This window comes from Typopeltis vanoorti, chromosome 16 (genome assembly GCF_054136105.1).
Source record: "Typopeltis vanoorti isolate ZY-2024b chromosome 16, IOZ_Tvanoo_1.0, whole genome shotgun sequence".
Classification (NCBI taxonomy): domain Eukaryota; kingdom Metazoa; phylum Arthropoda; class Arachnida; order Uropygi; family Thelyphonidae; genus Typopeltis; species Typopeltis vanoorti.
Genome location: NC_143564.1, coordinates 96,008,415 through 96,034,848, shown reverse-complemented (window position 1 = coordinate 96,034,848; position 26,434 = coordinate 96,008,415). Strand labels below are relative to the sequence as shown.

The following is a 26,434-nucleotide window of genomic DNA, read 5'->3' as shown; positions in this document are numbered from 1 at the left end:
AGAGCTCTACTCCAATCATCGGGAATTCGTCCCTCTGTCCAGGCTTTCTGAACTATGCAGTGCAGCCACTGTAAGACTCTTATACCACCATACTTCAGCATTTCTGGTCGAATATCATCTACTCCTGCTGCCTTTCCACATTTCAAGCCTTTGATGGCTTTTTCTACTTCAAGTATGGATATGTAATCCTGACTGCATGCCTGGTCAGTGTTTTTTATCACTGTGCTGTCATCACTGCTTGTTTCATTTAGCAGTTTTTCAAAGTAATTACTCCATACTTCAAGGATATCTTTTTCTCCTGTTTTCATGTCAACTTTATCATCTCTAATTCCTTTTACAGCACTCTTTCCTCCATTCCTAAGCTTCTTCAACCACCTCCAGAATATTTTGCCACCTTCTTGATATTTATTTTCTATATTCTTGCCAAAGTCCTCCCATGACTTTTGTTTAGCTAGTTTTACACACTGTTTAGCTTTCTTGCATTTGTCTCTGTATTCTGTAAGAGTAAAAGCTGACTTATTTGCCAGGAACTTTTGATATGCTTTCTTCTTTTCCTTCACTGCCTCTTTAACTTCCTGTGTCCACCAGGGAGTTCTGATTTTTTTATCCTTGCACACAACCTCACCACATGCCTCTCTGGCAGAATCAATCAATGTTTTCTTCAGAGTTTGCCACTGAATCTCCAAGGTTTGATTCCTGTTCTCAAACTCTTTCATTTTTTCTTCAATAATCTTTGTGTATTTTAGTCTACAGTTCACATCTGAGAGCTGCTCAACTTTTATTCGCTTTAAAACTTTCTTACATGTTATTCTTTTCAATATGAAATTCAATTTTATCCTGCTCAAGACTAAATAGTGATCACTTCCAATTTCAAATCCTCTGTACACTCTGGTGTCCTGCACCAGGGAGAAAACATCACTATCAACAATAACATAGTCAATGAGACTTTTCTTATTCCTAGCCTCTTCTCTCCATGTGAATTTGTGCACATTTTTATGTTGGAACATGGTGTTAGTAATAACAAGTCCATGTCCTGAGCAGAAATCCAACAGATATTTGCCATTATTATTAGCTTTGCTCTTTTCTCCAAATTTTCCCAAAATATTTTTGTATGTCTCACAATCATTTCCTACTCTGCTATTCAGATCCCCAACAAGGACCAACTTTTCCTTTTTCATTGTGTCAGTTGCTTTTTCTAAAGCCTCAAAAAATTCCTCCACTTCTACCTTAGTAGAACCTTCTGTGGGACCATAGGCACAAATCAGTCTCATTGTCCAGTTCCCCATTCTCATATTTGCCCACATTACTCTACTTGAGACTGACTGCCATTCAAGAAGATTAGCCTCGTATTTTGTGTTGAATACTATGGCTACTCCTTCTTTTCCTTGATTGTCATTGCCTGAATATAACATTTTGTATTTATTGCTCAGAAAGATCTCACCAGTTTTGGTCTTTTTTGTTTCAGTCACCCCTATTATGTCGATCTGGTACTTATCTAATTCCTCAGCTAGCTCCATTTCTTTGCCATTCAGGTTTCTTATGTTGATAGTACCGATCTTTAACTCTGGTGATGTTGAGTTGGGGTTTGTTTTCAGATTTGTTCCAGTAGCTGACTTTTCGCTGTTCGCCCTGGTTCCCTGGCGAAAACAACGGGGGCCTTGTTTAACCGGGCGACGCCCCAGCCGGCATGAAATTTTGTCATGTTGTACCATCATTTTCTATTTTGGTTTAACCAATAAGAATACAATTTGGTCGGCTAAATCCCAAATTGCCAGCCCATCCTCGTTCGTTCAGTATCAAAGTAGATACCCAACAGGGTGCACCATGAGAAGTTGAGGATTGGACATTAGGTCAGAAGCCCTGGTCGGTTCTCCGCATTCCTTTAAAGGCTATGTGGAGGTGTCCTCTCAGTTATACAGCTTTGACCCTTAAGCACCCCTTTTTGTATTTATCCTATTATATTTATTTAATAAGACAAATAGCCTATTACCCTTAATCTCAAACCAGATTGATTCAAAAGAACTGCCATCTGCCCACTGACTCCTACTCTTGTTGACTGTAATCATCAGCAGTACCCCCCCCCCTTGTGCTGTCTACTCTATCTTCCTTGAAAATACTAAATCCATTATATCCTATTCCTGTAACTAGCTCAACTGGTATTAGCCAAGTCTGATTAATGCCAATAACTTTTGGTGAGGTTGCACTTACCAATACCAAAAATTCCTCCCTCTTATTCCTGATACTTCTAGCATTAGGTGAAAGATTTGTTGAAAGAAAATTTAGAATCAATTTTCAATAACTTGATAGGTATTTCATACAACCATATTTCTGATGATAAAGATACTTCTTTAGAGCAGCTGTTGATTCCAATCTGTTAAATTTATACTCGACTGAGGATAGTATGGTTTTATAAAACTTAAGGTGAATGCTGTCAGTTTCCTTTTACTGTAGAAATCATGCCAATATTTAAATAGTGCTTGGATAATCTAGCATGCAATACTATTTTAAGGTTCAGAGGTCATGCAGATTTTCAAATTTTTTCTTTTTCTTTTGAAATTCTAGACATTCTTTTATTTTCAGAAGTTTCCCACAGATGTACAGAAATGCTATTAAGAATATAGGAAACTGTGATCTGTCAATTTTGTAGCTGTATATATGTGGTATATATGGCTCAGGTCAGCTGCAAGGATGGTATAATGTCAGAACATGTTTTCCTGAACTTGATTATGGCATACTGCTACAGAGAACACAATAGGATGTGTCTGGTTTGCAAAGCATTTGGGAAGGATTGTTACTGTTTTCTTTCTATGGTGAACTTGATTGTCGGTTGCTGAGATGGGAAACATGTGCCTATCCTATTTCTAGTTTACACAACCTAATGTATGATCTACAAAAGTGTTCATACAGTAGTTATGTATAAATATACTTATATTTTGTATTTGCCACATGTTGGATGTCAATATACGAAAAAAAATTATGTCAAAAATATACTTTTTTTCACATCTTGATGTGCAGGATTCCAGCATCCAAATGATAAAAAAGAATATATTAACATCTTCCTAGACACTTTAATAACATAATATCATATACACAGTGCTTTCTCTCTCACACACACACCACCAATTCCATATTAGTTTCCTATAGTTACATACAGCCATAATTAAATTTTATTATTCTTTTTAACTTCCAACCTCCATGGAGTCAGAGATGGATTGTGAGAGGTACATACTATTGCGTACAATTCTCATCCAACCATGCCTTAAAATGATTCAATGTGTCTACATTCACAACACACAGAGGCAATGCATTCCACTCACCAACCACTCTCCATGCAAAGAACCTTCTGCTCACTCCTGTGCTCACACACTCTTCATACAAGGCTGGTCTGAAAAGTTCTCGGCCTCGACCATAGATGGCAACACTATCAGCACGATTTTTTTTTTCTAAGTTGGTACATCTGTCATAAGTATCCATGTGAAATTGCAAGTCATTCTATCAAGTAGTTTGTTTTATACAGCTGTCTGAAGCAAAAATGTTGTCTGTATCCCTTGAATTGGATAAAATTGAGTATCGTGTGGTTATAAAATTCTTTGTAAAAGAAGGTTTAACACCAACAGAAATTCATTCGAAGTTCATAAAAGTTTACGGGCAATCTTCTCCTTCGTTTTCAACAATTAAGAAATTGGCTGCCGAGTTTAAATGTAGCCGTACCAGCCTTGAAGATGATCCACGTGAAGGACACCCAAAAAGTGTAACAACACCAGAAATCATTCATCAAGTGCACAATATGGTATCGGATGACCAGTGAGTCAAAGTGTGTGAAATTGCTGAGACTATAGGCATTTCAAAAGAACATATAGGATATATTTTGGATGAAGAATTGCAAATGAAACAGCTTTGCGCAAGAATGAAAAAGCTTTGTCTTCTTTGTGCCAAAGAAGACAAAATCGGTTCCATCACCTGGAAAGGACATGGCATCGGTGTTTTAGGATGCTAAAGGCATTTTGTTTATTAATTATCTTAAAAGGGTAAAACAATAACTGGGGAATATTATTCCGATCTTTTAATCAGACTAGATGAAAAAATTCGTGAGAAAAGAGCTGGTTTGCAGAAGAAAAAAATCATTTTTCATAAGGACAATGCACCTGCCCACAAAGGTGTTCTGAGAATGGAAAAATGGGAATGCGCCTAAGACCCCCCCCTAAAGGATCTGCTATGAATTGTCGGAACATCCACCCTATTCCCCAGATTTGGCACCGTCTGACTTCTATCTTTTCCCAAAACTAAAACTCTTTCTCGCTGGTCAGCATTTTTCTTCAAATCAAGAGGTGATTGCAGCTGTAGAGGGGGTATTTTGCAGATCTTACTGAGAACCACAACAGGAACGGGATAATGCCTGGAATAAATGTATCAGTCTTGAGGGAGATTATGTTGAAAAATAAAAATAATTTTGAAATTATAAAATCGTTTTTTCATTGTTGTTAGGTCGAGAACTCTTCAGACCACCCTCGTATATCTCCACGGAGTCAGATGTTTCAGTGGTGAGTCATCACTATCAATGCTCATTCTGTTGTGCAGCTAAGTTTGTTTATTATTTTTGTATATGCCACTCTTCAGCTAACTCATCATTCCTCCTTTTCCAATCCACTGCCTCTAAAAATAACACTCTTTAACTGAGTCATTAAATTAAAGTTAAACACTATTTTAAAGAAATAATAATCAATTGTACATAACCATTTTTGATACTATAGAATTCAGGCAAATGAAAGGAATAACATCTAAATTCCCCAACCCACATCCAAACCATGCTTCTCCAAAAAAGTGTGCTAAGGCTGTCCAAGAAAGCAAACAGCCTTTCACAAGTGGCTTGAAACCTAAACACTAGCTTCATTCACAGCCTGCATAGTTGCCCACAACACTTGTAAAACCACAATTAAAAGAGCAAAGTTAAATTCAGCAAGGATAAATGTAGAAAACTCACTGATTGTGTGCCCTACAGTCTCATCTTCTAGTCCTTCGCCAAAATCATCAGGTGCAACTTTTGTCCATCTGTGTTTCCTCATCAATATCGTTCTAATGGTAACATTCTAACATCATTGACTCTTAATCCAAATCTTTCCTGACACAATCATATCAGTATCAACAGTTTCCAAAAACTTGGTATCCTTTTCTGGTCAAGACAGTACTTCTCTGCTTAACAGTTACTTACTGTGTATAAATCCAACCAACAATTTGATTCTTTAAAGATACTTGTGACATTAGGATTATAAAATATATACACGTTTACACAAGAATATTATTTAATTTGCCAAATATTTAAATCTGAATATTACAGACCATAGGAATAGTTTTAAAAAACAAGGTGGAATATGAACAATTGAACATTCACAAATAGAACGAGCAGCGTGATGTCATATCGCTAAGTATTAAAAGAGCAAACATTTTTTTTTTTTATCAGAGTCATGATTAAATTAAAGATATTAATTCAGAAATTCATGTAATAATCTTAAATAACATTAAATCTAATATAGGAATTAAAAAAAAAAAATTAATGCGTTATCCTGATTAAACTTTCACAAATTTTTGATACAGATATACAGTCATTACAATTCAAGTTAGGACGTTGAAGTAAGGCTGCCACACTTTCTTCAAATAAACTTCAAATTTATAGTGACATCTGTGTAGGAGGCAAGTCTTGGACAAAAGGATGTTGTGGCTTGTTTCTATTACGTGCTGAGCTAATTCAGATTTCTCAGGATTGTTGTGTTGAATGGATGATTTTTTCTATAGAGCTTCCAGTTTGTCCAAAGTAGGAAAGATTACAGTTACACAGAACTTGATACACACCAGGTAGAGACATAGCTGAGCGTTTATCTTTAGAAGAAGGAAAATGGGTGGATAATTTGTTAACAGGTGTATAAGTGGCTGTTAAATCATATTTCTTCAGAATTCTTGAAATTGGTTCTGAAATTCCAGAAATGTAAAGAATTGGAACTCGACGTATTGAATCTTTGCTGTTTTGTATTGGATTGTAAGAATCGAAAAGATGTTGTGTACCCTTTTTGGAGAAGCCATTTAGTTTCATGTGATGTTTGATAGTCGAAAGTTCTTTCTGTAATAAATGATATAGAATCTTTATACAGAATCTTTGATATAGAATCTTTATATATGAATATATCTCTCAAAGAGACTTTAGAATTACTTGCTGACATCTTCCCACAAAACATAAAGTTATTTGATTTCATAATGCACTCTGGATATTTCTTATGTCAAAACAAATTTTACAACCATGTGGAAGGAACAGCCATGGGAAGTCCACTCTCTCCTGCTCTAGCCAACTTTTATTTGGAACATCTAGAAGAAGTCCTGTTCTCATCTATATTCCCTCAACCATCCTTTTGAGTTAGATATATAGATGACATCTTTGCTGTATGGCCTCATAACAGAATCCTTACCTTCCTTTTTAAGCAGTATCAATTCCTTACATCCTTGTATAAAGTTTACCATGGACATTGAAAAAGACAACGAGTTATCATTTTTAAAAGTCCTCTCTTCATCCGTTCACCTTCAGGTATTTTTACTACAACAGTTTACAGAAAACCAACTTTCACAGGTCGTTATATTCTCAAAGAATCTGCCCATCATCCTTGTCAAAAAAACAGGAATCATAAAATATTTAATACAACGAGCCAAAACTAATTGTTCAACTTCATATTTATTACAGAAAGAACTTTCGACTATCAAACATCACATGAAACTAAATGGCTTCTCCGAAAAGAGTACACAACATCTTTTCGATTCTTACAATCCAACACAAAACAGCAAAGATTCAATACGTCGAGTTCCAATTCCTTACATTTCAAGAATTCTGAAGAAATATGCCACTTATACACCTGTTAACAAATTATCCACCCATTTTCCTTCTTCTAAAGATAAACACTCAACTATGTCTCTACCTGGTGTGTATCAAGTTCCGTGTAACTGTAATCTTTCTTACTTTGGACAAACTGGACGCTCTATAGAAAAAATCATCCATTCAACACAACAAACCTGAGAAATCTGAATTAGCTCAGCACGTAATAGAAACAAGCCACAACATCCTTTGGTCCAAGACTCGCCTCCTACACAGATGTCGCTATAAATTTGAATGTTTATTTAAAGAAAGTGTGGCGGCCTTACTTCAACGTCCTAACTTGAATTGTAATGACTGTAGATCTGTATCAAAAATTTGTGAAAGTTTAATCAGGATAACACATTAATTTTTTTTTTTTAATTCCTATATTAGATTTAATGATATTTAAGATTATTACATGAATTTCTGAATTAATATCTTTAATTTAATCATGACTCTGATAAAAAAAAAAATGTTTGCTCTTTTAATACTTAGCGATACGACATCACGCTGCTCGTTCTATTTGTGAATGATCAATTGTTCGTATTCCACCTTGTTTTTTTAAAACTATTCCTATGTAGCCACTGAAGATGGCTACATAGAATTAGTTTAATACATAGGAATACTACAACTAGATAGGAATAGTACAACCAACAATGGAATACTGCTCTCATATATGGGGTAGTGCACCTAAGACCTCCCTAACTAGCATCGATTATGCCTTATATTTATGTCATATCTAGAGGAACTTGTGTTACAGCTGCTCAACATTCTTTTACAGTTAAACTACAAACACAACAAATCTGCTATTCTTAATCATTTTTCATTCCTCCCACCTCAATTATGTGGAACAGTTTCCCTCATGAAGACTTTACAAAGGATTATAACCGTCAACAGTTCAAGAAGAATATGAACAGATTACTGTATTCCTGACCCTTCCCTCACATGGCATTAGTTTGCAATAGGTTCTTCTGCATTTTGTGTATGGGATAAATAAATAAAAAAATAAATATATATACATATATATATATATACATATATATATATATATATATTCACCTTTTTTTGACTGACTGAAACCAAGAAAATAGATAACAAGTTAATTTAATGGAGCACACTACATGTTTCGTCAAAATGACTTCTTCAGGTGTGGTAACACTTAAAAAACCATAAAAACACTGTGCCATTATAATAACAGACTTGGAAACTGAAGTTAAGTTTGAATTCAAACTTAACTTCAGACACACAACGCACAACATTCACACAACATGTAACGTCAAAACGACTTCTTCAGGTGCTACCACACATGAAGAAGTCGTTTTGACGAAACATGTTGTGTGCTCCATTAAATTAACTTATCTATTTTCTCGGATTCAGTCAGTCAAAAAAAGATTAACATATCTAATCACCGAATCAATGTAACTAATGATCATATATATATATATATATATATATATTATTATTATTATTATTATTATTATTCAGGCCTCCAAGGAGTCAAAAGACTCATCGAGGGAGGTCCTTCCTAAGACATAAAGTCTGTCAAGACTCATCGAGGGGAGGTCCCCCCCTGAGAAACACAAAGTTTATCATACCACTCTTTAAAGTCACTGACCGTTCTCGCTCCCACCACTCCATCAGGCAATGCATTCCACGGCTCAACCACCCTCCACACAAAGAAACCACTCCTTACCCTCTTGCTCACAGTTTCCTTTCGTAACTTCCAGGGATGGCCTCTTGTCATCACTCCTTCCCACTGATCAACCAAGCGAAAGAACTCCCCAGTGTCAACCCTGTAACCACCTCTCAACAGTTTAAAAGTCTCAATCATATCACCTCTCCTTCTTCTATCCGCCAAATTCTGCAGTCCACATTCTCTCAGCCGATCCTCATAACTATCATTGTACAGTCCTGAAACCATCTTTGTCATCCGTCTTTGTATCCTTTCCACAGTTAATTTATCCCCTTCAAATCCTGGGGACCAAATCTGAGAACATTAGTCCAAGTGTGGTCTGATCAGAGACTTATACAACGGAATGATAACCCTCTTATCTCTGCAGGTCAGTGTCCTTCTCATAATAGCAGCAATCCTCTGTGTTACCTTCACCACCTTTGCAATATGTCCCCTAAACTTCAGGTTTCTATCAATCATCAACCCCAGATCTCTTGTCTCCCCTACTTCCTCCAGTATAACTCCTCCCATAGAGTATGCAGCATCCCATCGATGTTTCCCAAACCTCAAGACCTTACATTTTGCTGCATTAAACTGACACCCCCATTCATTTGCCCATCTATCTAGCTTATTTAAATCCTCTTGCAGGGCTACCACATCTGCGCTATTACTAATAATCCTTCCCAGCTTCGCATCATCCGCAAACAACTGAATATCCCCCTGCAATCCACTGGCTATGTCATTGATATAAAGGTTAAACAATATAGGTCCTAGTACTGAGCCCTGTGGGACCCCACTTGTAACCCTCTGCCTCCTGGAAACTGCTCCACCATACACAACTCTCTGATACCTATCAGACAGCCAATCCTGAATCCAGTTGACCAATCTGACATCCAGACCCATGTGCTGCAACTTAAATATCAGCTTATCATGTGGCACCCTGTCAAATGCCTTCGCCAAGTCTAAGAAAATTGCAGTATATGCCTTTCCCTCATCTAATGCTCTTGTAACTTTATTATAAAAGGCTAGCATATTGCTAAAACAAGAGCGTCCTTTCACAAATCCATGTTGATTCTCACAGATAACATTACCCTCATCTGCCCAATGCTGTACACGGTCCCTCACTACTTTCTCCAAGATCTTAACAACTACTGATGACACACAGACTGGCCTATAATTAGACACTTCCAGTCTGTTACCACCCTTATGCAATGGCACTATCTTACCTTCCTTCCATTCCCTGGGCACCTTTGCCAAAGCCAGACTTTCATTGTAAAGCCACGTTAAAGGTATTGTCAATTCGCTAGCACATTCTCTCAAAACTCGTGGCGAAATACCATCCAGTCCCACAGCTTTACTGACATCCAGAGTACTCAGTATCTGAAACACACTCTCCTCCTGTACCTCCAGACCTCGTACCAGTCCTATCCCTCTAGCATTAAAACTGACTCCTCTAGGATGAAATACTCCAATAAAGTGTTCATTGAACAATTCCACTATGTCCTCTGCATCAGTCACTCTATTCCCATTTTTATCCCACAATATCATTCTTCCACAGTCATTTCTCCTCCTACTGGCCACATAGCTAAAAAATTCCCTAGGATTTTCTTTGGATCTTAGGGCCAATCTCCTCTCATATTCCAGTTTCGCTTTCCTTACCACACGAGTCACTCTTCTGGCCTGTGTCTTATATTCTTCACCCATCCTCTCTTCACCTGTCTCCTTATATCTCTTCCATAGCCTCTTTTTCGCATGCAGTTCCTGTTTAATGTTGTTTGTCATCCACTTTACTCCAAATTGCGCCCTCTTCTTCACTCGTGGTATACAACTTACCATTGCTGATAACAAATATTCTTTCACAATTTCCCACGCACTGGTGATATCCCGGCTGTCCAATTCCTCCCTCCATGAAACTTCCCGAAGTTGACGTCTAAGACTATTATAATCACCTACCTTATAATTCCACATAAGTTCCCGTCTCTTTGATACTCCTGCATGTCTATTCATTTTCCATGTCAACACCATATGGTCACTCTCTCCAACTGGTGGGAGAGACGTCAACTCAGTTATTATCAACTCTTCTGATGCTATAACCAAATCCAAAATTTTTGAACCTCTTGTTCCCTCTGTTACATGTTGCCTAAGACATTTGTCCCTCAAGAATTCTAGAAATTCCATTCCCCTATTGTTACATGCATGTTCCTCTCTCCAATTTATACTACTGAAGTTAAAATCTCCCATAACAATCATTCTTCTTGCACTTGCCAAACTTAGCTGTCTAAACATCTCCTGGTCCCCATCCTCTGTGCTCCTGGGTCTGTAGCAACACCCCACTAAATATCCTGTCTTGCCTACCTCTAGCTCACACCATACGCTCTCAAAATCATTTGTCTCACTTCCTTCCAAATTCTCCGCTCTTAGAGGACATAGGTCATCACTTATCATAAGCAGCACCCCACCACCACGCTTTCCCCTCCTATCCTGACGAAAAATGCTATACCCAGAGACTTCTATTCCTGTTTTTATATCCTCTTCTGTCAACCACGTCTCAGTGATCCCAATAATTTTTGGCCAGGCTGATGCTATCTGCGCCACCAATTCCTCTCCCTTATTCCGGATACTCCTGGCATTAGTATACAGCATATAAATGCCATTGTTTCTATACCCAGCCTTATCCCTTCTAGACTCCACTGGGCTCAGTGTTACCTGACATTGTCTCCCTTCTCCCAAGTATCCATTCCCACAAGAGGCCACCTCTGCTATCATCCTCCCTGGGACACACTGACTCGTTCAGAACAGCAATCTCTCCAGATGCCTACGCCCTTCCTCATTCAAATGTAAACGGTCTCTCGCATACAACTCCTCTCTTTCCTCAAACGCACTCCAAGCATCCACATATACCAGTCCTCTCTTGTCACACATTCTCGCTATTATGCCATTCAATATCACCGCTCTTCTGCTCAGCTCATCATTATCATACCTAGGCAACACGCACACTATTTTTCCTCTCTCTGTCTTCTTCCGTACAGTCTCAAGCAAAAATCTCATATCTCTCGCTGCCCGACTTACATTACCACTCAAGTCATTCGTTCCTACCATCACAATCATCTCATCCACCCTTTCACCTCTCTTAATTGCCATAGCCACCCTTTCTATTGTTCCTCCTGGCAAACACTCCTCACGCATCCTATCTTGAACACCACGGATCATTGAGTCGCCATACATTACACCTCTTACCATTCCCTCGCTCCTATTGTTTCCATTCTCTCCTCTTCTTTCATTCCCATACCTCTCTCTTCTACTGTTTCCATTCTCTCCTCTTCTAGCACTCCCATACATCTCTCTCATTCCCTCTCTCCTACTGTTTCCATTTTCTCCATTTCTAACACTTCCATATCCCTCTCTCATTCTGTCTCTCCTACTACTGTTTCCATCCGCTCGTCTTCTAGCATTCCTATACCTCTCTCTCATTCCATCTCTCCTACCGTTTCCATTCTCTCCTCTTCTAGCACCCCCATACCTCTCACTCATACTCCTTAAATTCTCTCTCTCTCCTACTCTGATTTGCCTTGCATTTATCTCTTCCATTCTCCTAATCTTATCTTTCATACTTCTGCTCTCATTCACTAGACATTCCACCTCCTCTTTCAACTCATCTATCTCCCTCTGCAGGTCAGTCACTCTTAATCTAAATTCACTCTCCCATACAAAACCATCTCCTAAACTTCCACAGTCACTCACACCTTCCACACTATCAACTATTATTTTCTCATTCGCTCCTATCATACTACTTGTCTTCCTATTCTCCGTTCCTTAAAGAACGTAATCCGTGAAAAAAATAAATTCAAATTTTATAAAGCTTACAGAGTTTCAAAAGGTGGAATAATTACAAAAAAAATTTGATTTTTAATTTACAAAATAGATATAAGTACTCAAAAATACTCTTTCTACTCACTTTTAACCTTGGCTTTTGTAGAAAATATGCAGTTGCTTGTAGAACATCAGCAGCATGAGTAGAATTGTGATATGGATTTGAATGATAATTTGATTCAATAAGAGATAACCAATTTCGTAATGTGGTTTCATCACATGTCAAATTATTACATGTATTAAATCTTTCAAATATTGCCATTCCCAACCATATAAGTGGCCTATATAAAAATAAATAAATGTTTAGAAAAACAGAAATCTAAATAAAGGATTCCTTATTTACTTATTTTGCAATTAGTTTTGGTATCTGATGATTGATATTCCCTGTTGTAGAAAATATAAACATCAGTGGTGAATAATCAATATAAATTTGAACAATAACACAGAAATCTGTGTTAAATAAATCATTATTTACTTATTCATTCATTATACACATGCACAATTTAAACTATTATAGTCAAGACAGCAAAGCAACTGTGGTATATTTGCAAATTATGTTTTGGCATGTGATGATTAATTATTCCCTGTTGTAGAAAATATAAACATTAATGGTGAATAATCAATATAAATTTGAACAATAAGGCTTCACAGTCCTCACTTGAAAAGTTTAAAATATAATCACATGACACCTTTGTGCATCATATTTGAGGTTTCAGAATTTATTATTATTATCACTAATTATGTGACACTTCAGAGAGAGAGAGAGAAAGAGTCCAAGGACTCATTGAAGGAGGGCACTCTACTCCACTACACTCAACTCATCATCTGTCCTACTTAATCCTCCAACATGCAATGACACTATCACCATCAACACACACAATGCCCTCTACCATCCACCATAAACAGTATTTTTTGTCTGTAAATTGGGTGTGTTTTCATAGCTGATTTGCCTGTATGTGGGATGAAAAACACAAGTTTCTGGGAGAAAAAACCTGCCACCTCCATGAGATCAGCTAACTCAGCTTCAATTAAAAAAGTGCCGATATATACGGATTCCTCTATCATGATGAGAATTGAACTCAGGTCAATCGAAGGGCACAATGTCCTATTGTTCTTCCAACTGCACCATGGAGGTGCTTATTTTGCAAAAAAAAAAATTAATTATGTCAAAATGGTCCTGAAGTGTTGTTTATAAATGGTTCCTAAGTTTATGTTATAAAGCATGCTATTTGAGATCTTTAATAAAACATTTCAAGCTAGTCCACTCAAGATTAGGAGTATAAATCAGGAAGGAGTTAGATAGATGAATAGTAACATTAAATAGGAGCTACAAAAAAAAAAAAAAAAAAGTCTTGTGGAGAGGTATACAATGAGAAAGTGATCAGCAAGCACATGAACAGTGCAAGGCATGGGCAAGAAAGTTGACCACTATGGTAAAGAAGGCAAAATCTGATTATGAGGAGAGATTAGCAAAGCAGTCTGCAGGATTGCTTGGCTAATCTTGCTGCCGAGTGGCAAGTAAAAGGAAGACCAATTATGGCAGAATAACTCTAGTGTTTATGGTAGTGAAGTGACAGAAGCAAACTGAATAGGTTAGTTACTGAGTAACCAATTTCCAAGGGTCTGTCATAAGTGAAAATACTGGTGTAACCAGAAACTGATGAAAATAGAGGTGACAGAGGCTAATAAACTGGAAGTACAGTCAGTTCTAGAGTTATGACTACTCAATGCTTATGACAGCCATCCAAACACATTCATTGAATACCATCTCAGTCTTGAAAACCCATGGACCAGGATATTATAGCTGTCTTCAAGGCAGCTATAATTATTATTAAAAAATATACTTTTGCTCAGGCTATTGCCGCTACCGAGGGTGAGAAAACCCTCGGACAATTTGGAACCCTTTGGAATCAATGCTGTAGAATCTTGCAGATGCAGCATGGAATAAGGTGGATGCATCTACAGTATGAAAGATTAAAAGTTGTGTAATGTGTACTTCTTCCAGTTGGTGAAAATGACCATGAAGTGATCACTTTAGTGGCTGCCACCCATATCACGACTTTTGTGAGAAAGGGTCATATGTGGAACTATAAAGAGGGTGATTATGGCAAACTCAGGAGACAGCTTGTAGTGATATCATGAAATGAGGAATTGCACAGGAAGGAAATCAATGCTACTTGGTCTCAACTCTGGAAGTAACTGACAGAAGCAATGACTCAATTCCAAAGAGCAGGATACTTAAATAAGGCAGATGTAAAATGAATGACTGAAGAGGTGAAGATGCAAAAAAAGGCATTGTGGAGATAATCAGTTACATGAGGAGTACAAAGAGCAAGGAAGGAAGGTAACTCACTTAGTAAGAGTAGCAAAAGTGTGATATTAGTGGCAATTAGTAATGATGCTAAAAGATATCCTAGGGAGTTTTTTCAATATGTTGCCAGTGGAAAGAAGAATGATTATGGAGGATAGTGTTGGTGAGTGATAATGGGAAAATGATAAACACTGAGGAGGATATAGGAGAGGTGTTCATTGAGCAGTTGATTAAAGTTTTCTATCCTTGTGATTGTAACATAATGCAGAACTTGAGAATGGGAAAGAAACTAAAGATGGCAAGTGAGCAGGAGGTATATGAGGAATTGAATAAAGTTGATGTCAACAAGGCCACGGGACCTGATGAGGATATCACCACGTGTCTTGAGGGAATGTTCCAGGGAGTTAACAACACCTTTAATGTATGTTTTCAACGGAAGTCTTAAATTAGCCAGGTCCCAAAGGAATGGAAAGATGGCAAAAATGTTCCGCTTCATAAAGGAAGCGATAAGACTAAGTCTTCAAATTATAGGCCGATCTGCTTGTCTGGAGTTGTGGTCAAGTGCTGAAGAAACTAGTAAGGACAAGGATTCAAAATTGGTGGAGAGCAGTATAATTCTCTTTAGTGCACAGCATTGGTTTGCTAAAGGAAGATTGTGGTGTTTTAGCAATCAGTTTACTTATAATAATAAGGTGATGAACACACTGGACAAGGGGGATGCATATACACTGAGTTAGCTTTGCATTAGGAACATCCACTTAATAATGTATTGGTCCACCTCTCTGTGCAATCACAGCTTGCAGTTGCCTAGGAATAGATTCCACAAGGTGTAAAAACATCCTCCATGCATAATGTCTTGACCCATGTCCACTGCACAACTCCGTCCATTCACATTCATTCCATGGAGGAGGATAAACAGTTGTCACACTTCGTTCTAGCATATCCTATCCATATTCAATTCTGTTACAGTTGGGGGGGGGTTTAGAGGCCACGGTAATGTGGCAAATTCATTGTTGTGTTCCTCCAACCACTGAGCAGTTGTATGAGCTCAGGGACAATATGCATTGAAAAATGGCACTGTGGTTGGAGTGGACCCAGACCTCCTACAGATATGGATGGAGATGGTTGGCTAACAGCTCCTTGTAGTGTTCACCATTCAGTGTTTCTGGAATGATAACCAACAGACTTAGGATGTGCCAAGAAAAAGCTCCCCAGATCATAACACCACCTCCACCAGCTTGTTGAACCCCAACTATCCAACCAATGGATAGGGCTTGATGCTGTTTATGCCAAAACCTGGCCATCAGCATGGTGCAGCAGGAAACAGTTCATCACTCCAGACGGCCTTCTTCCATCTGTCGAGGCCATTGCTCACACAAGGCGTTATTTGTGACTCCTGGCAATCGTTGGTCTCAGCTGTGGAACCCCTGGCAACCAGAGTGCATAACCCCAACTATGAATTTCAGAGGTGGCAGTGTGATGATATGGTCCTGTTTTTGAGAAGTATCTGAACATTCTGGACAAAACAATGCTTCCTTTTTTTGTGGCATTTCTATGGAACTGGCCATTGTCTCATTCAGGAAGATAATGCACCATGTCATGAAGCTGCTGCTGTTACTGCATCGTTTGTGGACATGAATGTCCACACAATTAACAATATATCTAAAATAAGTGTAGATGAAGGCAGAAGCTGAACTATTCTGAAAAATATATATATATTAAAAATATGCATATTAAAAATTTGAAAAAAACACATTATTATTATTATTATTATTGACACCTCCAAGGAGTCCGAAGACTCATTGCAGAAGGATACCTACAACTGTCTCAACCACTACATCGAACTTCTACTATGAATCATCTCCATCAACGCCATCTATTGCCCACCACAACTAGTATTTTTTGTCTGTAAATTGCATGTGTTCTGAAGGGCCAATTTGTCTGTATGCTGGATGAAAAACCCAAGTTTCTGGGAGAAAAAACCCTGATACCTCCATATGAGATCGGCTAACTCACCTTCGATTGAAATCGTCCATATAAAGATTCCTCCCGTCGCAACGAGAATTGAACTTAGGCCTATTCCAATCGAAGGGCGCAATGTACAGTCATTCTTCCAATTGTGCTACAGAGGCGACATAAAATGTAATAAAAGAAACAATTTGCATACAGATTATTCCTTCAAAAACAAACAAAAGGAAGAGAAAAAATATACAGATATAAAACAAATATAGCTAGCAATCACAGTAGAGGAAACTCACCAAGATTCTTGGATAGATGAAATTAAATAATGAAGAAAGAGATATGCCACAAATCAATATAATGGAAAAGAAATTATTATTATTATTATTATTATTCAGGCATCCATGGAGTCAGACTCATCATGGAAGGTCCTTCCTAGGAAACATGAAGTCTATCATACCACTCCTTGAACTCACTGACCAATCTTGCTCTCATCACTCTCAGACAATGAATTCCATGGTTCAACCACCCTCAACGCAAAGAAACCACTCATCACCCTCTTGCTCACAGCTTCCTTTTGCAACTTCTAGGGATGGCCCTTGTCATTGCTCCTTCCTGCTGTAACACGAAGTGAAAGAACCCCCCAGAGTCAACCATATAACTGCCTCTCAGCAGTTTAAAAGTCTCAATAATATCACCTCTCCTTCTTCTATCCACCAGACTCTGCAGTACACATTCCATCAGCCGATCCTCATAACTAACATTGTACAGTCCTGAACCCATCTTTGTTATCCGCCTCTGTACCCTTTCCATAGTTAATTAATCCCCTTCAAATCCTGGGGACCAAATTTAAGAACAATAGTCTAAGTGTAGTCTGATCAGAGTCTTATACAACAGAATGATAACTCTTATCTCTGCAGGTCAGTGTCCTTCTCATTATTGCAGCAATCCTCTGGGTTACCTTTACCATCTTTGCAATATACTCCTGAATTTCAGTTTTCTTTCAATCATCCCTTCCAGATCTCTTGTCTACCCCTTTCTCCAGTACAGCTCCTCCAATTGAGTATGCAGCCTCCCATCGATGTATCCCAAACTTCAAGAATTTACATTTTGCTGCATTAAATCGACACCCATATTCATTTGTCCAGTTAATTTATCCCCTTCAAATCCAGGGGACCAAATTTGAGAACAATCAGGGTCTTATACAACAGAATGATAACTGTTTTATCTCTGCAAGTCAGTGTCCTTCTCATTATTGCAGCAATCCTCTGTGTTAACTTCACCACCTTTGCAATATGTCCCCTAAACTTCAGGTTTCTATCAATCATTAACCCCAGATCTCTTGTCTCCCCTACTTCCTCCAGTATAACTCCTCCCATGGAGTATGCAGTATCCCATCGAAGTTTCCCAAACCTCAAGACCTTACATTTTGCTGCATTAAACCGACACCCCATTCATTTCACCATCTATCTAGCTTATTCAAATCCTCTTGCAGGGCTTCCGCATCTACACTATTACTAATAATCCTTCCCAACTCCGCATCATCTGCAAACAACTGAATATCCCTTTGCAATCCACTGACAATGTCAGTGGATTGCAAGGGGATATTCAGTTGTTTATCCCCTTGCAATCCACTGACAATATAAAGGTTAAACAATATAGATCCCAGTACTGAGCCCTGTGGGACCCCACTTTTAACTCTCTGCTTCCTTGAAACTGCCCCACCATACACAACTCTCTGATACCTATCAGACAGCCAATCCTGAATCCAGTTGACCAATCTGACATCCAGACCCATGTGCTGCAACTTAAATATCAGCTTATCATGTGACACCCTCTCAAATGCCTTTGCTAAGTCTAAGAAAATTGCAGTATATGCCTTTACCTCATCTAATGTTCTTGTAACTTTATTATAAAAGGCTAGCATAATACTAAAACAAGAGCGCCCCTTCACAAATCCATGTTGACTCTCACAGATAACATTACCCTCGTCTGCCCAATGCTGTATACGGTCCCTCACTACTTTCTCCAAGATCTTACTAATTACTAATGACACACAAACTGGCCTATAATTAGACACTTCCAGTCTGCTACGGCTCTTATGCAATGGCACTATCTTACCTTCCTTCCATTCCATGGGCACCTTTCCCACAGCCAGACTTTCATTGAAAAACCAGGTCAGTTCGCTAGCACATTCTCTCAAAACTCGTGGTGAAATACCATCCAGTCCCACAGCTTTACTGACATCCAGAGCACTCAGTATATGAAACATACTCTCCTCCTGTACCTCTAAACCTCGAACCTGCCCAATCCCTCTAGCATTAAAATTGACTCCTCCAGGATAAAATACTCCAATAACGTGTTCATTGAGCAATTCCACTATGTCCTCTGCATCGGTCACTCCATTCCCATTTTTATCCCACAATATCATTCTTCCACAGTCATTTCTCCTCCTACTGGCCACATATCTAAAAAAATTCCCTAGGATTTTCTTTGGATCTTAGGGCCAATCTCCTCCCATATTCCAGTTTCGTCTTCCTTAATATACTAGTAACTCTTCTGGCCTGTGTCTTATATTCTTCATGCATCTTCTCTTCACCTGTCTCCTTATATCCCTTCCATAGCCTCTTTTTTGCATGCAATTCCTGTTTAATATTGTTTGTCATCCACTTTACTTCAAATTGTGTCCTCTTGTTCACTCGTGGTTTACAACTTACCATTGCAGCTAACAAATATTCTTTCATAATTTCCCACGCATTAATGACATCCTGACCTTCCAATTCCTTCCTGCATGAAACTTCCCCCAAGTTGACGTCTTAGACTATTATAATCACCTGCCTTATAATTCCACATACGTTCCCGTGTCTTTGATACTCCTGCATGTCTATTCATTTTCCAAGTCAAAAGCATATGGTCACGCTCTCCAACTGGTGGGAGAGATCTCATCTCAGTTATTATCAACTCTTCTGATGCTATAACCAAATCCAAAACTCTTGAACCTCTTGTTCCCTCTATTACATGTTGCCTAAGACATTTGTCCCTCAAGAATTCTAGAAATTCCATTCCCTTATTGCTACATGCATCTTCCTCTCCTCAGTTTATACTACTGTAGTTAAAATCTCCCATAACAATCATTCTTCTTGCACTTGCCAAACTCAACTGCCTAAACATTTCCTGGTCGCCACCCTCTGTTCTCCTGGGTCTGTAGCAACACCCTACTAAATATCCTGTCTTGCCAACCTCTACCTCACACCATATGCTTTCAAAATCATTAGTATCACTGCTTTTCAAAGCCTCCACTTTTAGAGGACTTAGGTTGTCACTTATCATAAGCAGTACTCCACAACCACGCTTTCCCTTCCTATCCTGCTGAAAAATGCTGTACCCAGTGACTTCTATTCCTGTCATTATATGCTCTTCTGTCAACCACATCTCAGTGATCGCAATAATTTTTGGCCAGGCTGATGCTATCTGCACCACCAATTCCTCTCCTTTATTCCGGATACTCCTGGCATTAGTATAAAGCATATAAATGCCGTTGTTTCTATACCCAGCATTATCCCCTCTAGACTCCACTGGGCTCAGTGTTAGCTGACATTGTCCCCCGTCTCCCAAGTACCCATTCCCACAAGAGCCCCCCCCCCCCGCTACCATCCTCCCTGGGACACACTGACTTGTTCAGAACAGCAATCTCTCCAGGCACCTACATCCTTCCTCATTCAAATGTAAGTGGTCTCTCGCTTTTGTCATTCAATATTACTGCTCTTCTGCTCAGCTTGTCATTATCATACCTAGGCAACACACACACTATCTTTCCTCTCTATGTCTTCTTTTGTACCACCTCAAGCAAGAATCTCATATCTCTCGCTGCCCTATTTACACCACCACTCAAGTCATTTGTTCCCACCATTACAATCATCTCATCCATCCCTTCACTTCTCTTAACTGCCAAAGCCACACTTTCTATCGTTCCTCCTGGCAAACACTCTTCAGGCATCCTATCTTGAACACCACGGATCATTGAGCCCCATACATTATACCTCTTACCATTCCCTCTCTCCTATTGTTTCCATTTTCTCCTCTTTCATTCCCAGACCTCTCTCTCTCTCTCCCCTACTGTTTCCATTTTCTCCTCTTCTAGCACTCCCATATCTCTCTCATTCAGTCCCTCCTATTGTTTCCATTCTCTCCTCTTCTAGCACTCCCATATCTCTCTCATTCAGTCTCTCCTATTGTTTCCATTCTCTCCTCTTCTAGCACTCCCATATCTCTCTCATTCAGTCTCTCCTATTGTTTCCATTCTCTCCTCTTCTAGCACTCCCATACCTCTCTCTCATTTCATCTCTCCTACTGTTTCCATTCTCTCCTCTTCTCCCATACCTCTCTCTCATTCCCTCTCTCCTACTGTTTCCATTCTCTCCATTTCCACATCCAATTCCATTCTCTCCTCTCCTATCATTCCCAAAACTCTCTCTCTCTCTCTCTCCCCCTACTCTGATTTGCCTTGCATTTATCTCTGACATTCTCCTAATCTCATCTTTCATACTTCTCCCAAGACATTCCACCTCCTCTTTCAGCTCCTCAATCTCCCTCTGCAGGTCAGTCACTCTTAATCGAAATTCACTCTCCCAAACAAAACCATCTCCTAAACTTTCACAATCACTCATGCCTTCTACACTATCAACTATTATTTTCTCATTCATATTTTTTTCTTCATTCTCTCCTATCACACTACTCGTCTTCCGGTATTCATTTCCTGTTCCTGGAACAACAAGGTAGGTTATTGAGATATCTACTGCATTTATTTCCTCCCACTGCCTACACTTTATGCACACACACACACACACTCCCCTCGCTCTCTCACAAGCCAGATATCCAATTCCCGAGATGCAAGTACTGCATGCCACAAACTCCTTTATTATATTGCTTATAATGTTCTTAAGTGGTGGAGGACTTGGCGACACACCATTTGCGACTGCAGCTGAATCGACCATTATTCGTTACTGCCGAGGGACTACTAGCGTAATCGTTAATTATTCAAAATAGTGTCGCTAATTAGTGTCAAAAATAAACACTAAATAAGTATTAGGGAGTATAAATAAATAAGAAAAGTACAAACAATTACAAGCAAAACAAAACATTAATTACACTAAATAACATGAAATAAAACTAAATACAGTAATGAAAACTTAGCTTCGTCTTGTATTCCACCGTTATGCATCCGACCCGGTCTTCTTGGTAACCAAAATACACAATATCACGACCACAATTAACTTCAAAAAACAACCACTTAAGTACAATCGTATTCCAGAGAAACAATTTAGCACTCATAAATGTAGAAAAACAGACTATTCACCAATTAAACACTTTCTTTAGCACAGCTCAAATTCACCGCCAAGATTTTTGTAATGAGTGTATTGACATAATAATTATAGGTATCATAAAATAGGAAATCAACTGGATTAGATGGCATAAACATAAGATATAGAAGTAAGGTGGAGAATATTTGCATCAGATACTTAAAGTTAACTGTTTTAAATCATGTGAAGTTCGATTAGATTATATTGGTTATATTTAAGATATACATCTATATTTAAGAAAGGAGACAAAATATGACTCTGGCAATTACAGAGGACTAAGCATATTAATATTAAATACAGGTTACAAAATATATAGTAAAATTTTGAATAACACACTTAGAAATACAGCTAACAAACCACTGTCAGAACAGAGATTTTAGACAAGGAAGATAATGTATAGATAAATACATGTCTTAAAACAAATAATATTGAAGAAAAAAAAAATGAGAATTTGATTTGAAGACACACTTAGCCTTTACAGATTACGAGAAAGTTTTGATAAAATACATAGAGAAAAATTATGGAATATAAAGAAAAAATAAGAATACCCATTACATTTAGTACAAGCTATATGTATCATTATTACGGGCAACTCCAAGGAGTCCATAGACTCATCGAGGGAGGCCCTAACATCATGTCAAGAACAACTATTTGACATTCACACAGTATCTATCATACTTCGCCTTGAACTCATTTACAGTCATGGCACAAATAACAGACTCTGGCAGCTTATTCCACTCATTCACCACTCTCCAAGTAAAAACCTAGCTCTAACACCCTTGCTAACCACACTCTTGCCCAGCTTCCATGTATGGCCCTAGTCCTCCCACCATCAGTCCTATTCTCAAAAATATCTTCTGAATTAATCTTATAGAAACCCTTCAGTAATTTGATTGTCTCAATCATATCACCGCTTTTCTGCCTATCAACCAATTTCTGCAATCCACAAATCTTCAACCTGTTCTCATAAGGTTCATGAGATGACGTGACCAAGATGATAGCATAGACCTGCTATCATCTTGGTCATGCGTCTCTGGATCCTCTCCACCTCCTCCCCATCCATAAGAAACCCTGGCGCCCATATCTGGGCACAGTAGTCTAGATGGGGTCTTATCAAGGCTCGATACAGAGGAACAATAACCTGTTTGTCTCTGCTTGTTAAAGTATTTTTCAGCAACCAAATATATAAAGTACAAGTACTCGTAAAAGTATACAAGTTTTATATAGATATAAAAAAGTAAAGCTACAATTAGATAATAAATTAACAAAAAAGATTTAAATTAATCAATTCTATTTATTATCATCAGGCCTCCATGGAGTCAAAAGATTCATCATATTAGCTCTCCCTGTCATGCATACACACACAGTTCATCAAACTGTAACTTCAATGCATTCACTATCTCTGGATTCACTACAATCTCTGGCAGTGCATCCATATCACCCATCACACACTCTCTCCATGCAAAATAACCTATTCGTCCCAACCCTGCTCACACTCTCCTCATACAGCTTCCATCAATGGCCTTTTGTTCTCCCCATCACAGGGAGTCCAAAGACTCATCAAGGGAGAGTGTGCCAACACCATTGAATGACTGACCCCCTTCTAACTACTAACCACGCTCAAACTTGCTTAATGTTTTGCGAGCCATTAGTAACAGAGGCTCTACCAATCTACTAACCTTTGCTGGCAATTAGTGCATTTTTTTAAGGATTCGGTGGCCTGACAGCTGTTTCAAACTAGTTGGTTATCTTCAGTGCCTTTCTAGTGCTCTTCATTTCTATGAAAACCAGGTGATCAAATCTGTGCTCAATAATCTACCTATGTATACGTGGCTTGATCAAGGCCTTATAAAATGGAAGCATAATTTTACTTCTTCTACAGGTCAGTGTCAACATAACTGTCACAATCCATTCTACTGCACTCAAAAATTTTAGCTATGTATTCCCTAAATTTCAAGTTCTTATATGCCATTATACCTCCTCTAAAATATCTCCACCAACTATATACTCTGCATCTTGTCTTAACTTTCTGAATTTTAAAACCTTATCTTTGGAACACTGAATTGGCAGTAATTGATTTTCCTATTCACTAAGTCTATTCAGGTCCAAAATATACATCTGTTCTATTCTTTATAGTTATTACCAACTTTACATCCTCTGCAAACATTGCCATTCAAACCTGTCCCAATATCATTAACATACAAGTTAAACAGCAGTGGTCCAAAAGTCACTAGTATACACTACTAGTGACTTTGGATCTCACTCTCCTTTGGATCTTCTCCGCCACTTCCTCATCCAGAAGAAACCCAGGTGACCAGACCTGAGCACAGTAATCCAGATGGGGTCTTGATATAACCACATTATAAAGATTAATGATAACTTCCTTATTTCTGCTTGTTAGTATTTTTCAATAATGAAGACAATATGCTCTCTAGATTCCATCTATCTTTTACTTTTATCTATTACTACTACTACCAGCAACAAACCACAAATCGCTGGCTTCATCAATTTCTCGGAGTACAGTTCCCATAATGTGGTGCACATTGATGGAACTGTATTCCAGTGCTGCAAGGCTCAAAATGCATAACTTTACATGTTTCCATGTTAAATTGACATCTATTATGTTTTGCCATACTGTCAAGCTATTTAAATCGATCTGAAAGCTTTCTGTATCACCTTAATTAACCATTTTTGGACTACCCAATTTTGCATCATCAGCAAACAGCTGAATATCTCCCTTCAAATTATTTCCTATCTCATTTATGTGCACATTAAAGAGAAGTGGTCCAAGCACAAAAGCCTTGTTCTGCTCCTCCATATCGAGTATGATATCCTTATCCATCCATTCCTGAATTCTCATTTTGATCAACTTTCCCAGTACTTTTACCACCATGTCTAGATACTAATCAGTCTATAATTTGCTACCATGGAGTGAGATAATCTTTCATGAAAAGTAATTATTTTGCCCTCCTTGCAATCCCTTGGAACCTTGCCAGAGCTGAGACTTAAATTAAATGTCCTAGTCAAAGGCATCACCAGTTGCACATTCTTGTAAAATGAGAGCTAATATCCCATCTAATCCTACAGCCATATTTGCATTCAGGATCTATTCTCACATCAGTCCCTGCCATAGCAACACCTCACTTGAATGACATACTCTTGCAAAGTGGTCACTCACTAGCTCAACTATGTCATCTGCCTCTATAACCTCTCTATCATCAGTACTCATTAAAGTTATCCTCCCATAGTGCTTCTTCCTCCTACTTGTCACAAAATGAAAGAATTCTCTAGGGTTTCCTTTGGCCTGCTTGACTAATTTCTTCTCATAATCTGTTTTAACCCTTCCTTACCATGCTGGTTACCTTCCTTGCCTGATCCTTGTACTGTTCATGAGGTTGCTGGTCATCTTTCTCCTTATATACTCTGTACAACCTTTTTTTTTTTTTTTTTTGCAGCTCATGCTTCATGATACTATTCATCCATATAATCCTACCTGATTTATCCTCCTGACTTTAGGTACACAGTCCAATGCTTCTTCCAGATACTCCTTGACTATCCTCATGCACTCTGAAAATCTTCCCCTTGCATATTTTTATGTCATGGCACTTATTCAAGCTGCCTCCTAAGCTTGTCATAATCACCTGCTTTGTATTTCTACGTTAATTGAAAATTCCATGTTTTGCTACCTTCCAAGTCAATACCGTGTGATCACTCTGTAATTGGAGGCAAGGTTGCCAGCTTAGTTATGGATTGGTCTTCTGATGCTGTAATCAGATGCAATCCTCTCTTACCCTGACTCTTCTCCATCACATGCTGTCAAGGAATTATCTCTCAGTAAGTGTATAAATTCCATTTCCTTCCTATTGGGTGAGCTTTCCTTTTTCCTTTTTTCAGTCTTTATTAACATCAAGTAAACTCAATTCCTCATTTACTTCTGCTAACCCGCCATCAGTTCCTCCTCCACTATTCTCACTGCACTTAAGATCTGCATGATGTCACATTCTTGAGGGTGAAATACCATTATGAATTTCTCATTTAACATCTCAACTATATTAGCCAGCAAAGGTTGGTTGATTGGTAGAGCCTCAGCTACTAATGGCTCATGCAAAAAAGTTAAGCAAGTTTCAGTGCAGTTGTAGTTGGAAGGGGTTCAATCGTTCGATGCTCTTGGCACACTCTCTCTCGATGAGTCTTAGGACTCCCTGGAGGTGTCACACAATAATAATATCTTATTTTAAACACCCATTTTAAGCAGCCAATATCATCTTTCCATAATCATCATTCTACTGGTCACATATTGCAAAATTAAATGGTAAATGGGGAGTGGTAGGAGAATGGAATGCTTTGCTTGAGAGGATTATTTATAGTTG

General features: G+C 38.3%; 1 protein-coding gene across 2 annotated transcripts in view; it reads right to left on the bottom strand.

The window, feature by feature from the left end:
* The window catches only part of Pde8 (phosphodiesterase 8), a 464,293-nt gene that overhangs the window by 72,637 nt on the left and 365,222 nt on the right, over positions 1-26,434 (bottom strand). For both annotated transcript variants that reach the window (XM_090406572.1, XM_090406573.1), the window contains exon 15: positions 12,520-12,715. In XM_090406572.1, the coding sequence (XP_090262698.1) occupies positions 12,520-12,715 (196 nt within the window). The remainder of the gene's footprint in view (positions 1-12,519; positions 12,716-26,434) is intronic.